Source organism: Solanum pennellii, chromosome 4, assembly GCF_001406875.1.
Source record: "Solanum pennellii chromosome 4, SPENNV200".
Classification (NCBI taxonomy): Eukaryota; Viridiplantae; Streptophyta; class Magnoliopsida; order Solanales; family Solanaceae; genus Solanum; species Solanum pennellii.
The window spans coordinates 3,014,144-3,028,964 of NC_028640.1; the positions used below are offsets into that span (position 1 = coordinate 3,014,144).

Genomic DNA, 14,821 nt, shown 5'->3' on the forward strand with positions numbered 1-14,821 from the left:
TTTTATGTCGATAAATAAACTATTACAAGATAAAAAAAAAAAAACAATACAAATTCCACCACATATATGAACTGAGAAAAATAACCATTGTAAATTTGCCCTTTTCAGTTGTGAGCGGTGGAGAATTGTTCGACGTGGAAGACGATACGTTCGATGGCGGAACAGCGAAGAACCTAAAAATAAGGAAATTGAGAGCAGAAATCTGAAATTACAGTCCATTTCTATGGTCATGTCAATGTCCCTGCGATTTTGTTGCAGACCTTCAATTTCTGTAAGTTTATAATAATCTTAACTGTGAAATAACCAGCAGCAAATTTTATCTTATTGTTGATTTCGTTGAGTTTTTATGCTAAATTGCTGTAAGTTTTAGATTTATGAGATACATTTCTAGGCATATAGTGGGAAGTGTTTTCTCTCTCTTTTGTTTCTTCTTCCCTTTTTTTTGTTTTGTTTTGTTTTTGCTTTTGAAGTTTGATCTATTCATATGGCACCTAAGGGTAGGCTTAGTGGTCAATGACGTAAGTTAAGTTATAAGTGTCATGAGGTTTGAAGTTCAATTCTCAATAGAAACAAAAACACTAGTTGATTTGGATAGAGGTATGTGGTACTTGTTGCTGGTGAGAGGTGAGGTGACAGATGATAGGTATATGTGGAACTAGTCGAGGTGTAAAAGTTGGTCCAAACACCACGGTTATAAGAAAAAAAGGTCTAATCATATGCAAGGACCAAATGAGCCATACATGTATCTTTTAGTTTGATAACAATGGACTTGGTGCCAGTTTGCTTGTACTTTGACTAATATCAAGTGTATTTGCTACCTCACACCAGTAAATACCGAGTAAGTGCCCGTTTGGATTGACTTATTTTAGGTGCTTTTAAGCCAAAATAGCTTTTAATCAGTTTTGAAGTGTTTGGGTAAAGCTAAAATGACAAAAATAAGTTAAAAGTCAAACTCCAGAAATCCTTACTTATGACTTTTGGCTTATAAGTCATAAGCCAAAAGCCAATCCAAACAGGCCCTAACTCTATCCATCTAGCTGTCCTTACTCCTTACCTCGTATTTTTGCATCGGTTGTGGTTTAAACCTGACACCTTCCGATTCTCAACCTACTTCGTTGTCCATACTAGACCAATATATTTATACAAGGGGATTCAAAAGAGTGCTAGAATATCACAACTGGAAATTGGAATTGTGAATTAAAGCAAATACTTGGTAGCTCTGTCTATCAAGGCTGTCCTTACTTTGTATTTTTGTTTCAGCTAGGTTTTATACATGACACCTCATATTCTCAACCTACTTCAATGACCACTACTAGACTAATATATTTGTTCACGGGGATTCAAAGAAGTGCTAGAATATCACAATTAGAAATTGTAGCTGTGACTTAAAGCAAATTTTTGAACCCTTCATTATTACTACGCTGGAATCTTCTGTTTATATTCAACAATTTGCACAACAACTACCTCATATATATAACAAAAGATAGTTCATTTTTACTCTATTTGGACAGTATGACTTACAGTGAAGGGGATTCAATTGAACCCCTTACCTTTACTTAGCTCCAGAGACCAAACCTTTTCTTTTGGATATTAGAGTGATAATACCTTTAACATAACATTTTTGGTGGTGTGGATAAAATTATAATGATAACATGCGAATTGAATGGGCAGGGTTTCAAGAATAAAAGAGATTTGTTGGGCTTAGAATTGGCAGGTAAGTCTTTGTTCATGAAAACCAAGTTCTTAATATATGAACTTATTAGATGGCTCTGGCTCTGAGCAATTTTTTCTCTTTCGTGTTTACAGCTTATCAATCAAGTAAGACAATGGGGAAATGGTTAAGTGGAGTGAAGAAGTTCATTCCCTTTGAGGGATATGTTAAGTCTGTGAAAACGGCAGCGCGAATATCATTTCCAAAGATCTCAGCAGACTGTCAAGATAAAGAGCCTTCAAATTTTTTGAGTCACAAGAAGATGGTTCCTTATTCAAACCCCCCTAGCACGGAAGATGTGGATAGTTTGTATGAATTCTTTGATAGAAGGTAGGAATTGTGCTCCTTCTCTGTTTTGAATTAGAAAGGTAAAAAAAAACAAAAACGGAAGTTTAACTAATTCTATTGTGCTGGAGAATACTTGGTTATCCTTGGAGAAATTTGGTTGATTAGTTGTTTGCCGTTTTTCTTTTGTGCTGGTATGGTCTACTTCTACAGTCATATTTTCATGTAAGGAAATGTGAATTGTTTCATGTATTTCTACATATTCATTCTGGGGACCCTCTCTTTCTCTCCCCATTTTCTCGGTAGGGCATTTTTGTTGTTTCTTTCTAATCATGCTGCAAGAAGAAATTGTAAACCAATTCAACCATTTGATCTGTTTATGTCTTCTTAAATAGGTACAACAATGTTCATTATACATAGATTATGTAGTACGGAGAGATTCACAATCACGTGGCAACTAAATATAGGAAAGGTCAAAATAAAAGGAAAAAGCCGAACAAATGGAGGGAAAGAAGGGCTGAGGTTACGTGAATTGTGAAATGTGTTTTACTACAAAAGAGAGTGCAACTGAAATAGCATTTTCTAAGCAATAATCAAAGATAGAATCCCTTGAAACTTTATGACATCATTTACATCAAATCCCTCAATTTATTTCTTGCATTTGGTAGATTTATAACAATAACAAGACCGTTGATTCTGACTACACTTCTCTTTACTGCTATTAAATTCAATATTTTGAAGTCATAAAATTAAAAAAAAAAAAGGAAGAAAGATATTATTTCAAAGTCGTTTAGCTAAATAATATGTAGTTAAGAGTCCAAGTAGCTAAAGTTTTTGTGATATAATACACATAGTATAGATGTGTTTTTATTTGTTATCTGAATTGACTACTACTATGTGATAGGCCTACATGCAATTACTTTCTATATTACAAACTAGAGCTTTAGTGGTGATTCATTTGCTGATTCTTTAATTGTAGGTCAAATTGGGTGTCCCTTTAACCACACTTCTGTTATAAAATACTACTTCCTTTTGTGTTTTCTTCTAATATCAACTACACTATGATATCAATTACTGACTGGTTCCTTTCCATTGTTTTTGTAGTACCAAGCTTGTTGTATTGACGGGAGCTGGCATGAGCACAGAGAGTGGAATTCCGGATTACAGAAGGTTGGTTTAAAACTAGATGAGCATGCTCAACGTTCTCAACAGTTAACAGTTTGATCATTCTCTGAAGTTGATAATCTGATTTACACTTCAAAAGGAAATACATTTTACTGCAAAGGGAAGAAGACGTTGTCAATATTTAATTTCTTATCCTAGCTGAGTTACATTTCTAAAAAGGAAGAGACATTTCTTATTAAAATAAGAAAGCTGTCAACATTTAGTTTTACTGCTATTTGGTGCAGTTATAAACAAATTAAAACATCTGACTTTTTTGGTGTTGAGCATTTATATAAATTGTATGAAGTGAGGATTAAATCTGAAAGTGCGGCGAGATGTCCTGTTTGATTCAATGCAGGACGGTATGTGAAACCGAAGTTTCTTTGTAATTACTCTATTTTGAGCATTCCCTGCAGTTTTCGGCTTTTTCTATAGGGTGGTACGTCTGTGTTGTGTTTAAGAGTGTAGTTGGGGATTCAGTATTACAGCTTTGTGCTGCTTCTAGATTTTATTTTGGGCTGTATAAAGAAGTTAAAGTGATATTCTTGGACAAATGGTAATGCTTTTCCCTCTTCTCTTGGCAGCCCAAACGGAGCTTATAGTACGGGTTTCAAACCAATTACCCATCAGGTGATTTGAAGGCATGTGCTATGATTCTTGGTTCCATTAAAGTGTCATTATTCATTTACAAAAACCATTTCTTGCATATTTCACAGAGGTAAAAGAATGTTTTAGTCTACTACGGATTTAGTTCTGTTCATCTCTAGACCTATATATTTCATGAGACAATCCTACATGAATTTAGTTGTGGTCATCTCCAGAAATATATACATGATACAACAACAGTCCCAAATAAATCAGGATTGACTTATGAATACTCATGATTCTCTATTTAAGCTCAAATCATGTCATCATCATACCCAAAAAATATTTTAAAAAATAAGTTAGACCTATTCCCAACTAGTAGATCTCACCTATATGGATCTTTTCCTTCTGCTGTGTTCTATCTTTAGCTAAGTGTGCTTTGATTTCCAGAAATTGTAGGTCTTTCGAGACAACTTCCTTATTGTGATTCTTACCTCTTCCTCGTTAACACGTTCACTCACCATAGTTGCATTTGCACATCTATGCACAAGATGTACTGGTTGCAGCTGTAGGTCGATGCAGAGCATGACCAAACATCTCAGGCAACCTTCTCCCGTTTTATCCTCAATGCATACTACTTGCACCGTCTGGCAAATTTGATCATTTCTTAATCTTATCCATCCTTTGGACTATCACATAATACCCTAGTAGCACTTCTCCATTTCAACCATTTAGTGTTAATTCCCGGAGTAATATCTAGATATGCAAACTGATTGTACTTTGGCACCACCACCCCGTGTAGTCTCACCTCAACTTCGCTCTTCTCATGCTGACTAAACTTGAATGCGTGTCAATTATTCCACCAGTTATTTGCTACCTCTTGCCAGCACAGGTACCGACTCTATGTCGCTCAGATTCTCCATAAATGATGTTGCAGCCGTGTTGGATCCTTCAAAAATGTACTACTTTTGAAGGATCCGACATGCACCCGTAGACATTTTTTGAAGAGCCAAGCAACATAGGCCGTGCCATAACTCTGTCACTAATGCTTAGGCAGATAGGAAGTAATCACCTAGTGATTTTTCCTCTTTTAGGATTTGAATTGGTCTCCCAAAGTTACAATCCTGCTTCATTTTCTGCTAAACCACATTCTTAGGTGCTAAAAAAAGCTCCGCTTTCATTAAAATTTACAGAGTTAGCTTCTGCTTACTGCCTACATTCTAACTGTCTGATTTATATATCCAATTGTAGGAGTTTCTACGATCAATCAAGGCTCGAAGGCGTTATTGGGCACGGAGCTATGCTGGCTGGCGACGTTTCACTGCTGCTCAACCTAGTACAGGTCATATAGCTCTATCATCTCTTGAGAAAGCAGGCCATATAAGTTTTATGATTACACAGAATGTGGACAGGTAGTTGGCTCATCTTTTCATTTCTTCGTTGATTTTACGAGCCTTTTGACACTAATTTGTTACTCTTCCTCTCAGGCTGCATCACCGAGCTGGAAGCAATCCTCTTGAATTGCATGGGACTGTCTACATTGTTGCCTGTACAAATTGTGGTTTTTCTCTACCTCGAGATCTATTTCAAGATCAAGTGAAGGCTCATAATCCCAAGGTTATCTTCATTCAGTTATTCTGTTAATTGAGTTTGAAATCACTGCCTAATTATCGATTTGAGTGATGTTGATTTGACTTCATGAAAGATGACATAGAAATCTATTTCAGCACTGTTCCACAAGGCACTAGTCTATATGTATGTCCAAGTCCTATAGAACTATTAACACCGACGATGCTTTCCCTATACATGTCTAGCAAAAAGAGGAGGAACATTTTGGTGCATAGAATGTTACTGATTCCATTGTCATCTCTATTTACCACAAAAGGATTTCATTGTCACACAACCATCCGCCTTACCCTCGGGCCTCGACACATCAGTTCCTCCCCTACCCCAAACCTTCCCCCTTTGGCCTGCAATCCTGTACCTGTTACAGGCTTACAGCAATTGCTTTTCCTTGTCATCAATCATCTCATCTTAAAGAGTTCTGTATCTACATACAACTGTGTTACCTTGTTTATGCAGAAAACTGTCATTCATTGATATTGGAGTGCAATAAGGGTCTATTCAGTTTGGATGATAACACAGCATATGTTAATATTTGGATTAACAAATATTAAGTACTAAATTAGCTGCCTAACTACCATGTTCAGTTATGACATCATATATGTCTTCTTGTGTATAGCAAGCATTGGTTTTCGATGGTTTATTTGGCAACATTATTAGAATTTAACAGCTAGCCCTTGATTATGGTGTATGAGATATAATCTATGGGGTATTACAATAGCCAACCCAAAATTTGTAAACTGGAATAACAACAAATCATGTTCTCTTCTTGATCAACCTAATGTATTCGCTGTTTTGTTCTGTTGGCATAAACTGAACTGGAAATATTATAGTACTGCAGTGGGCAGAAGCTATTGAAAATTTGGACTATGACAGTCGATCAGACAAGAGTTTTGGAATGAAACAAAGGCCTGATGGGGATATTGAGATTGATGAGAAATTCTGGGAAGAGGATTTCTACATTCCTGAATGTCAGAGCTGCCAAGGAGTTCTGAAACCTGATGTAAGTGATTTTCAATTTATCAGATGAACTAGTTTATATAAACTTGGAGCAGCTTCTCTTTTTTCTTGCTAAATGTTTTTTCATTTCCTAGAGGTTAAAATTGGCCTAGGAGGAATTAAGTAAGATGATTCCTTTGTTATCACGAATATGTCCAAGAGTAATCTTGAATTGAAGAACGAGCCTTTCGCCGGGGTGAATAAGAATAGCCAATAGGTACAGATGACTTTCAAATTTCTGCCATGTGCCATAATTATACACATAATACCATGGGAAGAAAATTCATATGTAATAAGTCTGCTGATATATAATGAAAATTATATGGACTTATTACATATATCTATTCTTGCTCCGTTCTAATTATTGCTCCGGATCTAGAAAGAGGGTTGGATCTTGCAATGCAAAACCATTGGGAACTGTATTTTCGATTTCGCTGTAGGATATCAAAACTCTATACGTTCTATGTTGTTTTTAATAGTTAGTTCAAAGTTTATGCTATTTATTACAGTACCTAGTCAGTGGTATACTTTTAACTTCTAAAAGTTCATTAAAAAGAAAAAAGACACAAATTCACCTTTACTAGTAATTTTATATAATGACTCCACGAGGTAGTGGTAAGGTCTGCGTACACTCTACCCTCCCCAGATCCCACTTAGTGGGTGTTACACTGGGTATGTTGTTGTATTCGATCAATCATTGTTCCTCTGAATTTTAGGTCATATAGACAGTAGTGTACTGGTATAAGTCACTAAAATATGGTACATTACAGGTCGTCTTCTTTGGGGATAATGTCCCCAAATCTAGGGCAGATGCTGCTATGGAAGCTGCAAAGGGATGTGATGCCTTCCTTGTACTTGGTTCATCTTTGATGACCATGTCCGCCTTCCGGCTTATTAAGTGAGAATTTGCTTCTCTCCCATTTTAATCAAAAGAAAATCTGGTCTACTCTAACTTGTTTGCTCATTCGGTTCTTGTCTAAGTGCATAATTGATGAATTGGTCGTATACCAGCACAAGATTTTTTTCACAAGGATTGCAATTGCATGACCCGAGATTTCATATGTGAGAGTGGTCCCTTCTGATTCACTTACTCTTCTCCGAAAATAGTTCCAGATGGTTCTGGAAACGTAACATTACTTCTCTCTTTGCATATACCTGTTAGATTATCACATCATAATTTCTTAGTTTCCTTCTTTGTGTTGGTTTTTATTTCCTTCTCTCCCTTTTGGATAACTTATATCAACAACATGAGAATAAATCCTTGCAACAGAGCTGCACGTGAGGCAGGTGCTGCTACTGCAATTATAAATATTGGTGCTACACGAGCTGACGATATTGTACCTTTGAAAATTAGTGCTCGAGTTGGAGAGGTTAGTGCTTTGTATGGAATACCAGAAATTCTAGTTTCCGTTATAGTCATCATCGCATCTATTTTTACAGCTTTTCTTGCTGCAACGTTCCTGGAACCTTAGCTTATACAATTATATGATGCAGATACTTCCAAGATTGCTCAACGTTGGATCATTAAGTATCCCTGCTCCCTAGTTCCTGATTCAGAGAAATGTTAATTAATAGCATCCCAGATTCTTTTTCATCAGTTGCTGCAAATGGATCGTACACTTGGTAGGAACGTGCTAGTTCGCCCTGCATCTCACGTGTGGTAAATTCACTAAATTTATCTCGATGTTGTTTGTAATTCTTAAAAATGAACTTCTCAAGTACCACACACACTATTTATGTGCGCGTCTGTATTGTCACACAACTCGACTACTTCGAATTTCTGATTAGTGAGTTGAAGCTGAAATGGTGCGAAAATACACAGAATATTGCTTGGAAATGATGAATTTTAGTATGGCCTTTTGCATAAAGATTTACATTATGCTTGTATAAGATTATAGGGGAAAAGGGGTGTAAAAAAAGTACCTCTATGCTATACACACTGCTCGACCTTTTTTTCATTACTTTGGGTCATTGGATGCATTGATATTTCTAATGTATCTCAACGACGTATCGTCATTTTTTTTGGATTTTGATCTTAGGTAGAGCTCTAACATGAAGGGGTCGTTTGATTGGGTACAAGTTATTCTGTAAGTTATTCAACCATAAATATGAGGTTATATATCCCATCACTAAGGTATAAATGGCGGGATAAATAATATCACGATTGCCTAATACCTCAAACCAAACACTGGATAGAATAGTCTTGCATTTTATCCCTAGGATTGTTATACCTTATACCTCACATCAAATGACTCCGTAGAGTTATAAGATGGGTGATCTTGAATCATAGTCAAAAGTAGATACGTATATTTGACACATGTAGTAGCAATTTGGATATTAAAATTATGTTATTTGACACATGTAGTAGCAATTTGGATATTAAATACGAGATGATTTGCTAACGATAAGTATCAAAAGTATAACTAAGGGTACATCAGAACAAAATTTAATGGAGAGGAAAAGTAAATACGAGATGATTTGCTAACGACAAGTATCAAAAGTATAACTCTGGGTGAAACCGAACAAATTTTTTAATGAAGAGGTAAAATTAACTTTTTTTTTGGACTCTATACAAAGAGAGCGAAACGATAGATTTTTTTTTACTTCGTTCACTTCTACTTGTTGAATTATTTCGTAGTGAAATGTACATATTTTATCAAGACACTCATATTAATTGATGTATAGTTTTCAATGAATTGGAGAATATGATTTGAAATGAATAGTTAATGTAATCGATAAAACATGAAGTAAAAACATTGTTTTTCTTTTGATATGTTATAAAAATTCATTTTTTATTATAATAAACAAATGAAGGAAAGATAGTTTTATAATTGGTTGTTTGGAATTTTAGGAGTCAATATAAATTTGAATATTAAAATTACAAAAAAACCATTGTTTAGCAAATAAGCAATGAAGAAATTTCGAGGTTGGAGGTATCCACAAATATATTCTCATGAAGCACGTCATAATCCAGTCAACACTTCACATCATCTCTGAGCTGTCCTATAAAAAAAAAGTTGAAAACTTCACCACTTTTTTCTGTTTTTCTTAAAAAAAAATAAATTTTGATGTTCGATATCTGTATTAAAATTTGATTATTTCGAATTTAGGAGCCCTATTCAGGAGGAAGCGCTTTCTATCAATAGATTTTTAATACTAAAATTTAAATTCGAAATATCTAATTAAATGAGATACAACTCATCCATTGCATCACATCTTTTGAAGTTTCGGTGCTTATCACTTTTTTATGTTTCTTTTTTTCTTAATAATAACTTTCTTGCTTTGGTGGCCTTTTAAAGTGCTTAAAATTGCTTAGTCAAAGGGTTGTGAACTCAATTATTTTTTATTTTTTTGGTGAACTCAATCTGTTGTTAGTTTTTTTTTGAATTCATAGTATTTTGCCAGTTTTTTTTAGCACTTTATTACTCATTTTTTTAATAGATTTGACCAATCAACATCAAATTTTATTGGTTGTGGTTTTTTTTTTTGTTTTTTTGTGAGTTGGGCATATCTGGTGAGTGGCTACAATTTTATCTAGAGACGTCAAATCCTCCTCCTTAGGACTTTATTCAGGGTTGGTAGGAGTTTTATAACTATTGAAAGTTACAAAGTAAACAAAAATTATGATAGATTAAAAGTCGAGTCGAATTCAGAATTTAAATTTTAAATTTATCTAAGTTATGGAGTTCGCAGTTAAATATTGTTACATGGTTAATAGTTTTTGTAAAAATATAACATCTACCTACACAAGTTTGATATGGAGATATAGAGGATAGGATTCACTAGAAGTGCAAATTTTTTATTGTTTAGAGAATTAGATCGTGAGTTCAAGCAAAAGCTTCTAAATTTATTCATAACTCGAATATAATGGTTTAACTTCACCCTTAATCACACGTGGAGTCAAGTTTTCTGCAATCAAGAGTCGAAACTATGATGACTCTAAATTTTATATTAGTGTAGATATTTTTCATAAGTCCACTTATTGATCGACGCCTTCATATATTTATCACCCAATTTTTTAATTCACGACATTGAATATTTATATTTTAATTTAATGATGAATAATCATATGTTTTGAATGTTTCGTAAATAGTCGATAACATTGAAGAATATTCAAAAATAGAAGGGAGTAAAAGCTTGAAGTAAAAAGTATTAACTAGTCATCTACTTCACTAGTTAAAATTTGGAGCTACGAACAAACTAGTTTACTCCCTTTTATCTTAATTTATTTATATAACATTTATTTTTTAATCGATCTAAAATATAAAAACATATTTTTATTTAATTTAACTTTAAAATTTTATTATACTTTAATAAGATGATTTATAGTTATATACATATTTATGACTTATTTTATCTCATAAATTTCAGAAATCTACCTTATTTTTTAAAAAAAAGTTAAGTCAAGTCAAACATTTGAACAATATCTAATAAATTGAGATGAAAGATGTATTACTTCCTCTATCCTGATTTATATAACTCGGCTTGTTTTTAAGTTACATATTTCTAAATATAGTAATTGAATTTCAAAACATGTACTTTTTAAAGATGTTTATCTTCGTTTAAAAAAGAATGACCATTTTTTCTTTTCAGTCTGTTTAAAAAAGATGATTTTTTTTTTGTTTTTGGTAACAAATTTGCACGTGACATGTTTAAAACCACAAGATTAGAGGGGAATTTTGTACATTTGACATAACTTTAATTTAGGACCACATGATCAAAAGTCTTTTTTATTTTCTTAAATTTCGTGACAAGTCAAACTAGATTATTCTTTATGAAACTGAGAAATTATTACACAATACATAGGTCTAATTTTAATCACAAGTTTTCAAGAAAAAAAATTCTAATATTATATAAAAATCAAATAACATCACGTAAATTGAAACGAAAAGTGTATTACTCCCTCCGTTTAAAAAAGAATGATCTTCTTTCCTTTTCAATATATTTTAAAAAGAATGAACTTTTTTTTTATAACAACGTTCCACGTGACATGTTAAGACCACAAGATCAAAGGGCAATTTTGTATATTTGACCTAATTTTAATTTAGATTCATAAGATTCAAAAGTCTTCTTTATACGCTTAAATTTCGTATCAAGTCAAACTAGATCATTCTTCGTGAAAACGGAGCGAGTATTATTCTAAGAATATCCTTTTGACAATTGTGGGTTAGGTAGGTAGCACACGAGTGGTCTTTTTTGTCCTGACCTGACCGCCGTTTGAATATTTTTTTATTGGATAATTATTATATTACTTTAACAGCCGACTTATTTAAAGTTTTTACTTTTCTTGATATTATCTTAAAATTTGCATAATATCATTTATTGATATTCACCTCGCAAAAACGATTGCTAGTGAAAATTATATTTTAGTATTTTTTTATAAATGTTATGAAAATCTATAATAATATTATATTTAATAATAATTACCTAATATTGATAAAGATTTTAACTGTGGATTAAAAAAATTTAGTAATTAAAATATATTTTCTTTTTTTTCCCAATTCTATACTAAATATATCATAATATTAATATGATTATAATAAATTATCATTAAGAATGAACAATATGAAAAGTATAAATTAGTTTTTTTTAGTACCAATTAAAATAGGAAACTTTTTTTTAAAAAAAAATTAACATTAATTGGGACGGATATTATTATTTATTGGATCCTCAATGAGGAAGTGGTCCCCAGCAAGTGACGAGAGCAGTGACAAAATCATAGGCACACGTGGGCGCATCTTTACAGGTGTTGTTCTCTCATTGGATGTTACTCTTCTATTGAGTCTATGGCTGCGGTCAATCTAAAAGCAAAGTGGGTCCCACACACCCACTAGCTTAGACTCTTGATCACCAAGTAACTTTTTCTTAAAAGTACTCCCACCACCCCACCCCCACACCCCACTTAATGCTAATGAAATAAAATAATTATTTTTTCCGTTTAAAAAATAATAAATTAGTTTAACTTAGAATAGAGTTTACGAAAAGAAAAAAGACTATTTAATCGTTATGTCAAATGTACCTGAATGTTCTTTAATCTTGTGGTCTTAAACATGTTATGTAGAAAGTTAAAATTAAAATATTGTCCAAAAAGAAAAGGGATCATTCTTTTTTAAACATACTAAAAAAAAATATGATTTTTCTTTTTGAAACGGAGAGAGTATCTTTTTTTTATAAAAAATTATGTGATCTCATTTGACTGGATAGAAATGATAATAATATATTGTAAATGAAGTAAAAATATTATTAACCTTTTTTGTCTTAACGTTCGATTTCTGAATCTTTATCGTAACAAGGGTCATGTCTTCAACAAACAAAAATTATGTCATCTTGACACATTTTTCAGTCCATCTTTCCTCCTCTTTTTTGTTACATAAGCTATTCCCAAGTTGTAAAACTTCGTTATCAAGCATATCTTTCATAGTATATTCATACATTTATCCGAGTATATTCATCTCTACTACTTTCATCTTTTAAACGTAGATATTCTTGAATATACTACATGAACAAAGTTGGTCTAGATTTAATTTAACAGTCACTCCATTTATAGAAAAAAGAATGTTTTACTTTTCTTTTTAATCTGCTCTAAAATGACCAATTTTCTTTTTAGCAACATTTTCGTTTCAGTTTTTTACTTGACAACTGACATGTTTAACTCACAAAAATAACTATTAATTTGGTATATTTGACACAACTTTAATTTAAAACAAAAAAAAAATTAAACTTTATATCAATTCAAACTAGATCATTCACGTGATTAAAAAAAAAAATGTTACCAAAAAGCCTCAATACTTGAATTTTAATGAATTATCAAACATATTATAACAATACATATATATACAAAAATATATTATTAAATACTTTATACTAATTTATAATTGTCGACATAATAACGGTGGTCCTGTTATTGCCTGGTTTCTGCTGTCAAACTCTACAGCACGTTTTATTTTATATTATTATACATACGACTAGTTTCAATCCACCACGTGCAAATTTACCCCCTATTTTTTCATCTATATATACACTTCAAACCCATAATTATTTTTTTGTCAAAGCAACTGAAACTAACAAAGCAGGAGCAGAAGCAGCAACAAACAGAGAGAGAAGAAAACAGAGGAAGATAAGAGGAAAATTTATCGAATCGAATCGAGAGAAAAGGGGAAGTAAAGTTGCGAAGAGTGAGAATTTCAAAGGAAATGAACAAAGGAGCAAACGGAAATCAGCAATTGGAGTTACCGGCGGGATTCAGATTCCATCCGACAGACGACGAATTGGTGCAGCACTATCTCTGCAGGAAATGCGCCGGACAGTCGATTGCAGTATCAATTATAGCTGAAATTGATCTTTACAAGTTTGATCCATGGCAGTTGCCTGGTAATTTTTGACTCTTCCTCCAAATTTTCATAGCTTGCAAATTCTAGGTCAAAAAAAATCGAAACAGATTAAGCTTAGCGTTTTATCACAGTTGTTGGATCTGTTCCGCCATGGAATTTGAAAATCAGATCAAGTTCCTTAAAACAAGTTTTTCGACTTATAGCATAGCAACACAACTTCAAATCTCAAAAACTCATAGATTTCAACTTCTATAGTCAAACAGGTGCTAAATTAGCATCTGACCATAGATTTGGATCAAATTTTAAAAAATTATCTTCAAATATCGGTAAAAGTTAATCTTCAAACATTTTTAAGTTCCCAAAACTGTTTGGTTCTTTCTCTGAACTTTATTTTTTGTTGGTAAGTGCAGAGAAGGCTTTGTACGGTGAAAAAGAGTGGTATTTTTTCTCACCAAGGGATAGAAAATATCCGAACGGTTCACGGCCGAACCGAGCAGCGGGAGCCGGTTATTGGAAGGCAACCGGAGCTGATAAACCGGTCGGAAAACCCAAAACCTTAGGGATAAAGAAGGCACTTGTGTTCTATGCCGGAAAAGCACCTAGAGGTATAAAAACCAATTGGATTATGCACGAGTACCGCCTCGCCAACGTGGACCGCTCTGCTGGCAAGAACAATAACTTGAGGGTAAGTCCTTTTTCAGCTTTAATTTTTTATTTTCGAAGATGAGATTCAAGATTCGAGTAATATAGTATGGTAAAGTAACTGAGTTTACGTGTGAAATTAGGTCTTAGGCCTAACTCACACCTCAAAAGCTAGCTCAAAGGGAGGAGGATTGCCCAAGCCTTATAAGGAGTCTACCCATCTCATTAACCACCGATGTGGGACTTTTTGTCATTTTTTAACACCCCACCTCACGCCCAGTGCTTAGCATCTGGTGCGTGGGCATGATTTTGGGGGGGCCTCAACATCGGGTGAGACGGGCCCTGCTCTGATACCAGGTCTTAGGCCTAACTCACACCCCAAAAGCTAGCTCAAAGGGAGGAGGATAATGTGAAATTAGGTCTTAGGCCTAACTCACACCCCAAAAGCTAGCTCAAAGGGAGGAGGATTGCCCAAGCCTTA

At 33.5% G+C, this 14,821-nt stretch overlaps 2 protein-coding genes across 4 annotated transcripts in view; both read left to right on the plus strand.

Annotated features, from left to right (window-relative positions):
- Nucleotides 1-75: 75 nt before the first annotated feature.
- LOC107018430 (NAD-dependent protein deacylase SRT2) lies at nt 76-8,683 on the plus strand. Of its 3 annotated transcripts, none has more exons than XR_003578014.1 (12): nt 76-271; nt 1,672-1,714; nt 1,807-2,041; nt 3,101-3,166; nt 3,745-3,790; nt 4,997-5,157; nt 5,233-5,362; nt 6,210-6,371; nt 7,138-7,265; nt 7,638-7,737; nt 7,862-8,027; nt 8,407-8,683. XR_003578014.1 is itself a non-coding variant. In XM_015218914.2 (11 exons), the coding sequence occupies exons 1-11, from the start codon at nt 224-226 to the stop codon at nt 7,910-7,912; spliced, it is 1,170 nt and encodes a 389-aa protein (XP_015074400.1). In that variant the 5' UTR covers nt 90-223; the 3' UTR covers nt 7,913-8,235. The 3 variants fall into 3 exon arrangements, 1 of the variants encoding a protein (XP_015074400.1); XR_003578015.1 differs by having other exon boundaries at nt 8,411-8,683; XM_015218914.2 differs by lacking the exon at nt 8,407-8,683 and having other exon boundaries at nt 90-271; nt 7,862-8,235.
- Nucleotides 8,684-13,381: 4,698 nt separating this feature from the next.
- The window catches only part of LOC107015817 (NAC domain-containing protein 2), a 3,486-nt gene continuing 2,046 nt past the window's right edge, over nt 13,382-14,821 (plus strand). The window contains exons 1-2 of the mRNA XM_015216233.2: nt 13,382-13,738; nt 14,109-14,383. Of these exons, the coding sequence (XP_015071719.1) occupies nt 13,561-13,738; nt 14,109-14,383 (453 nt within the window). The 5' untranslated portion in view covers nt 13,382-13,560. The remainder of the gene's footprint in view (nt 13,739-14,108; nt 14,384-14,821) is intronic.

Excerpts from the sequence above, each read along its gene's own strand:
- LOC107018430 (XM_015218914.2), top strand. The coding sequence starts at position 224 with ATGGTCATGTCAATGTCCCTGCGATTTTGTTGCAGACCTTCAATTTCT. Across the intron at positions 1,715-1,806 it reads GTTGGGCTTAGAATTGGCAG|CTTATCAATCAAGTAAGACA; the intron begins GTAAGTCTTTGT and ends TCGTGTTTACAG. Across the intron at positions 5,158-5,232 it reads ATTACACAGAATGTGGACAG|GCTGCATCACCGAGCTGGAA; the intron begins GTAGTTGGCTCA and ends TCTTCCTCTCAG.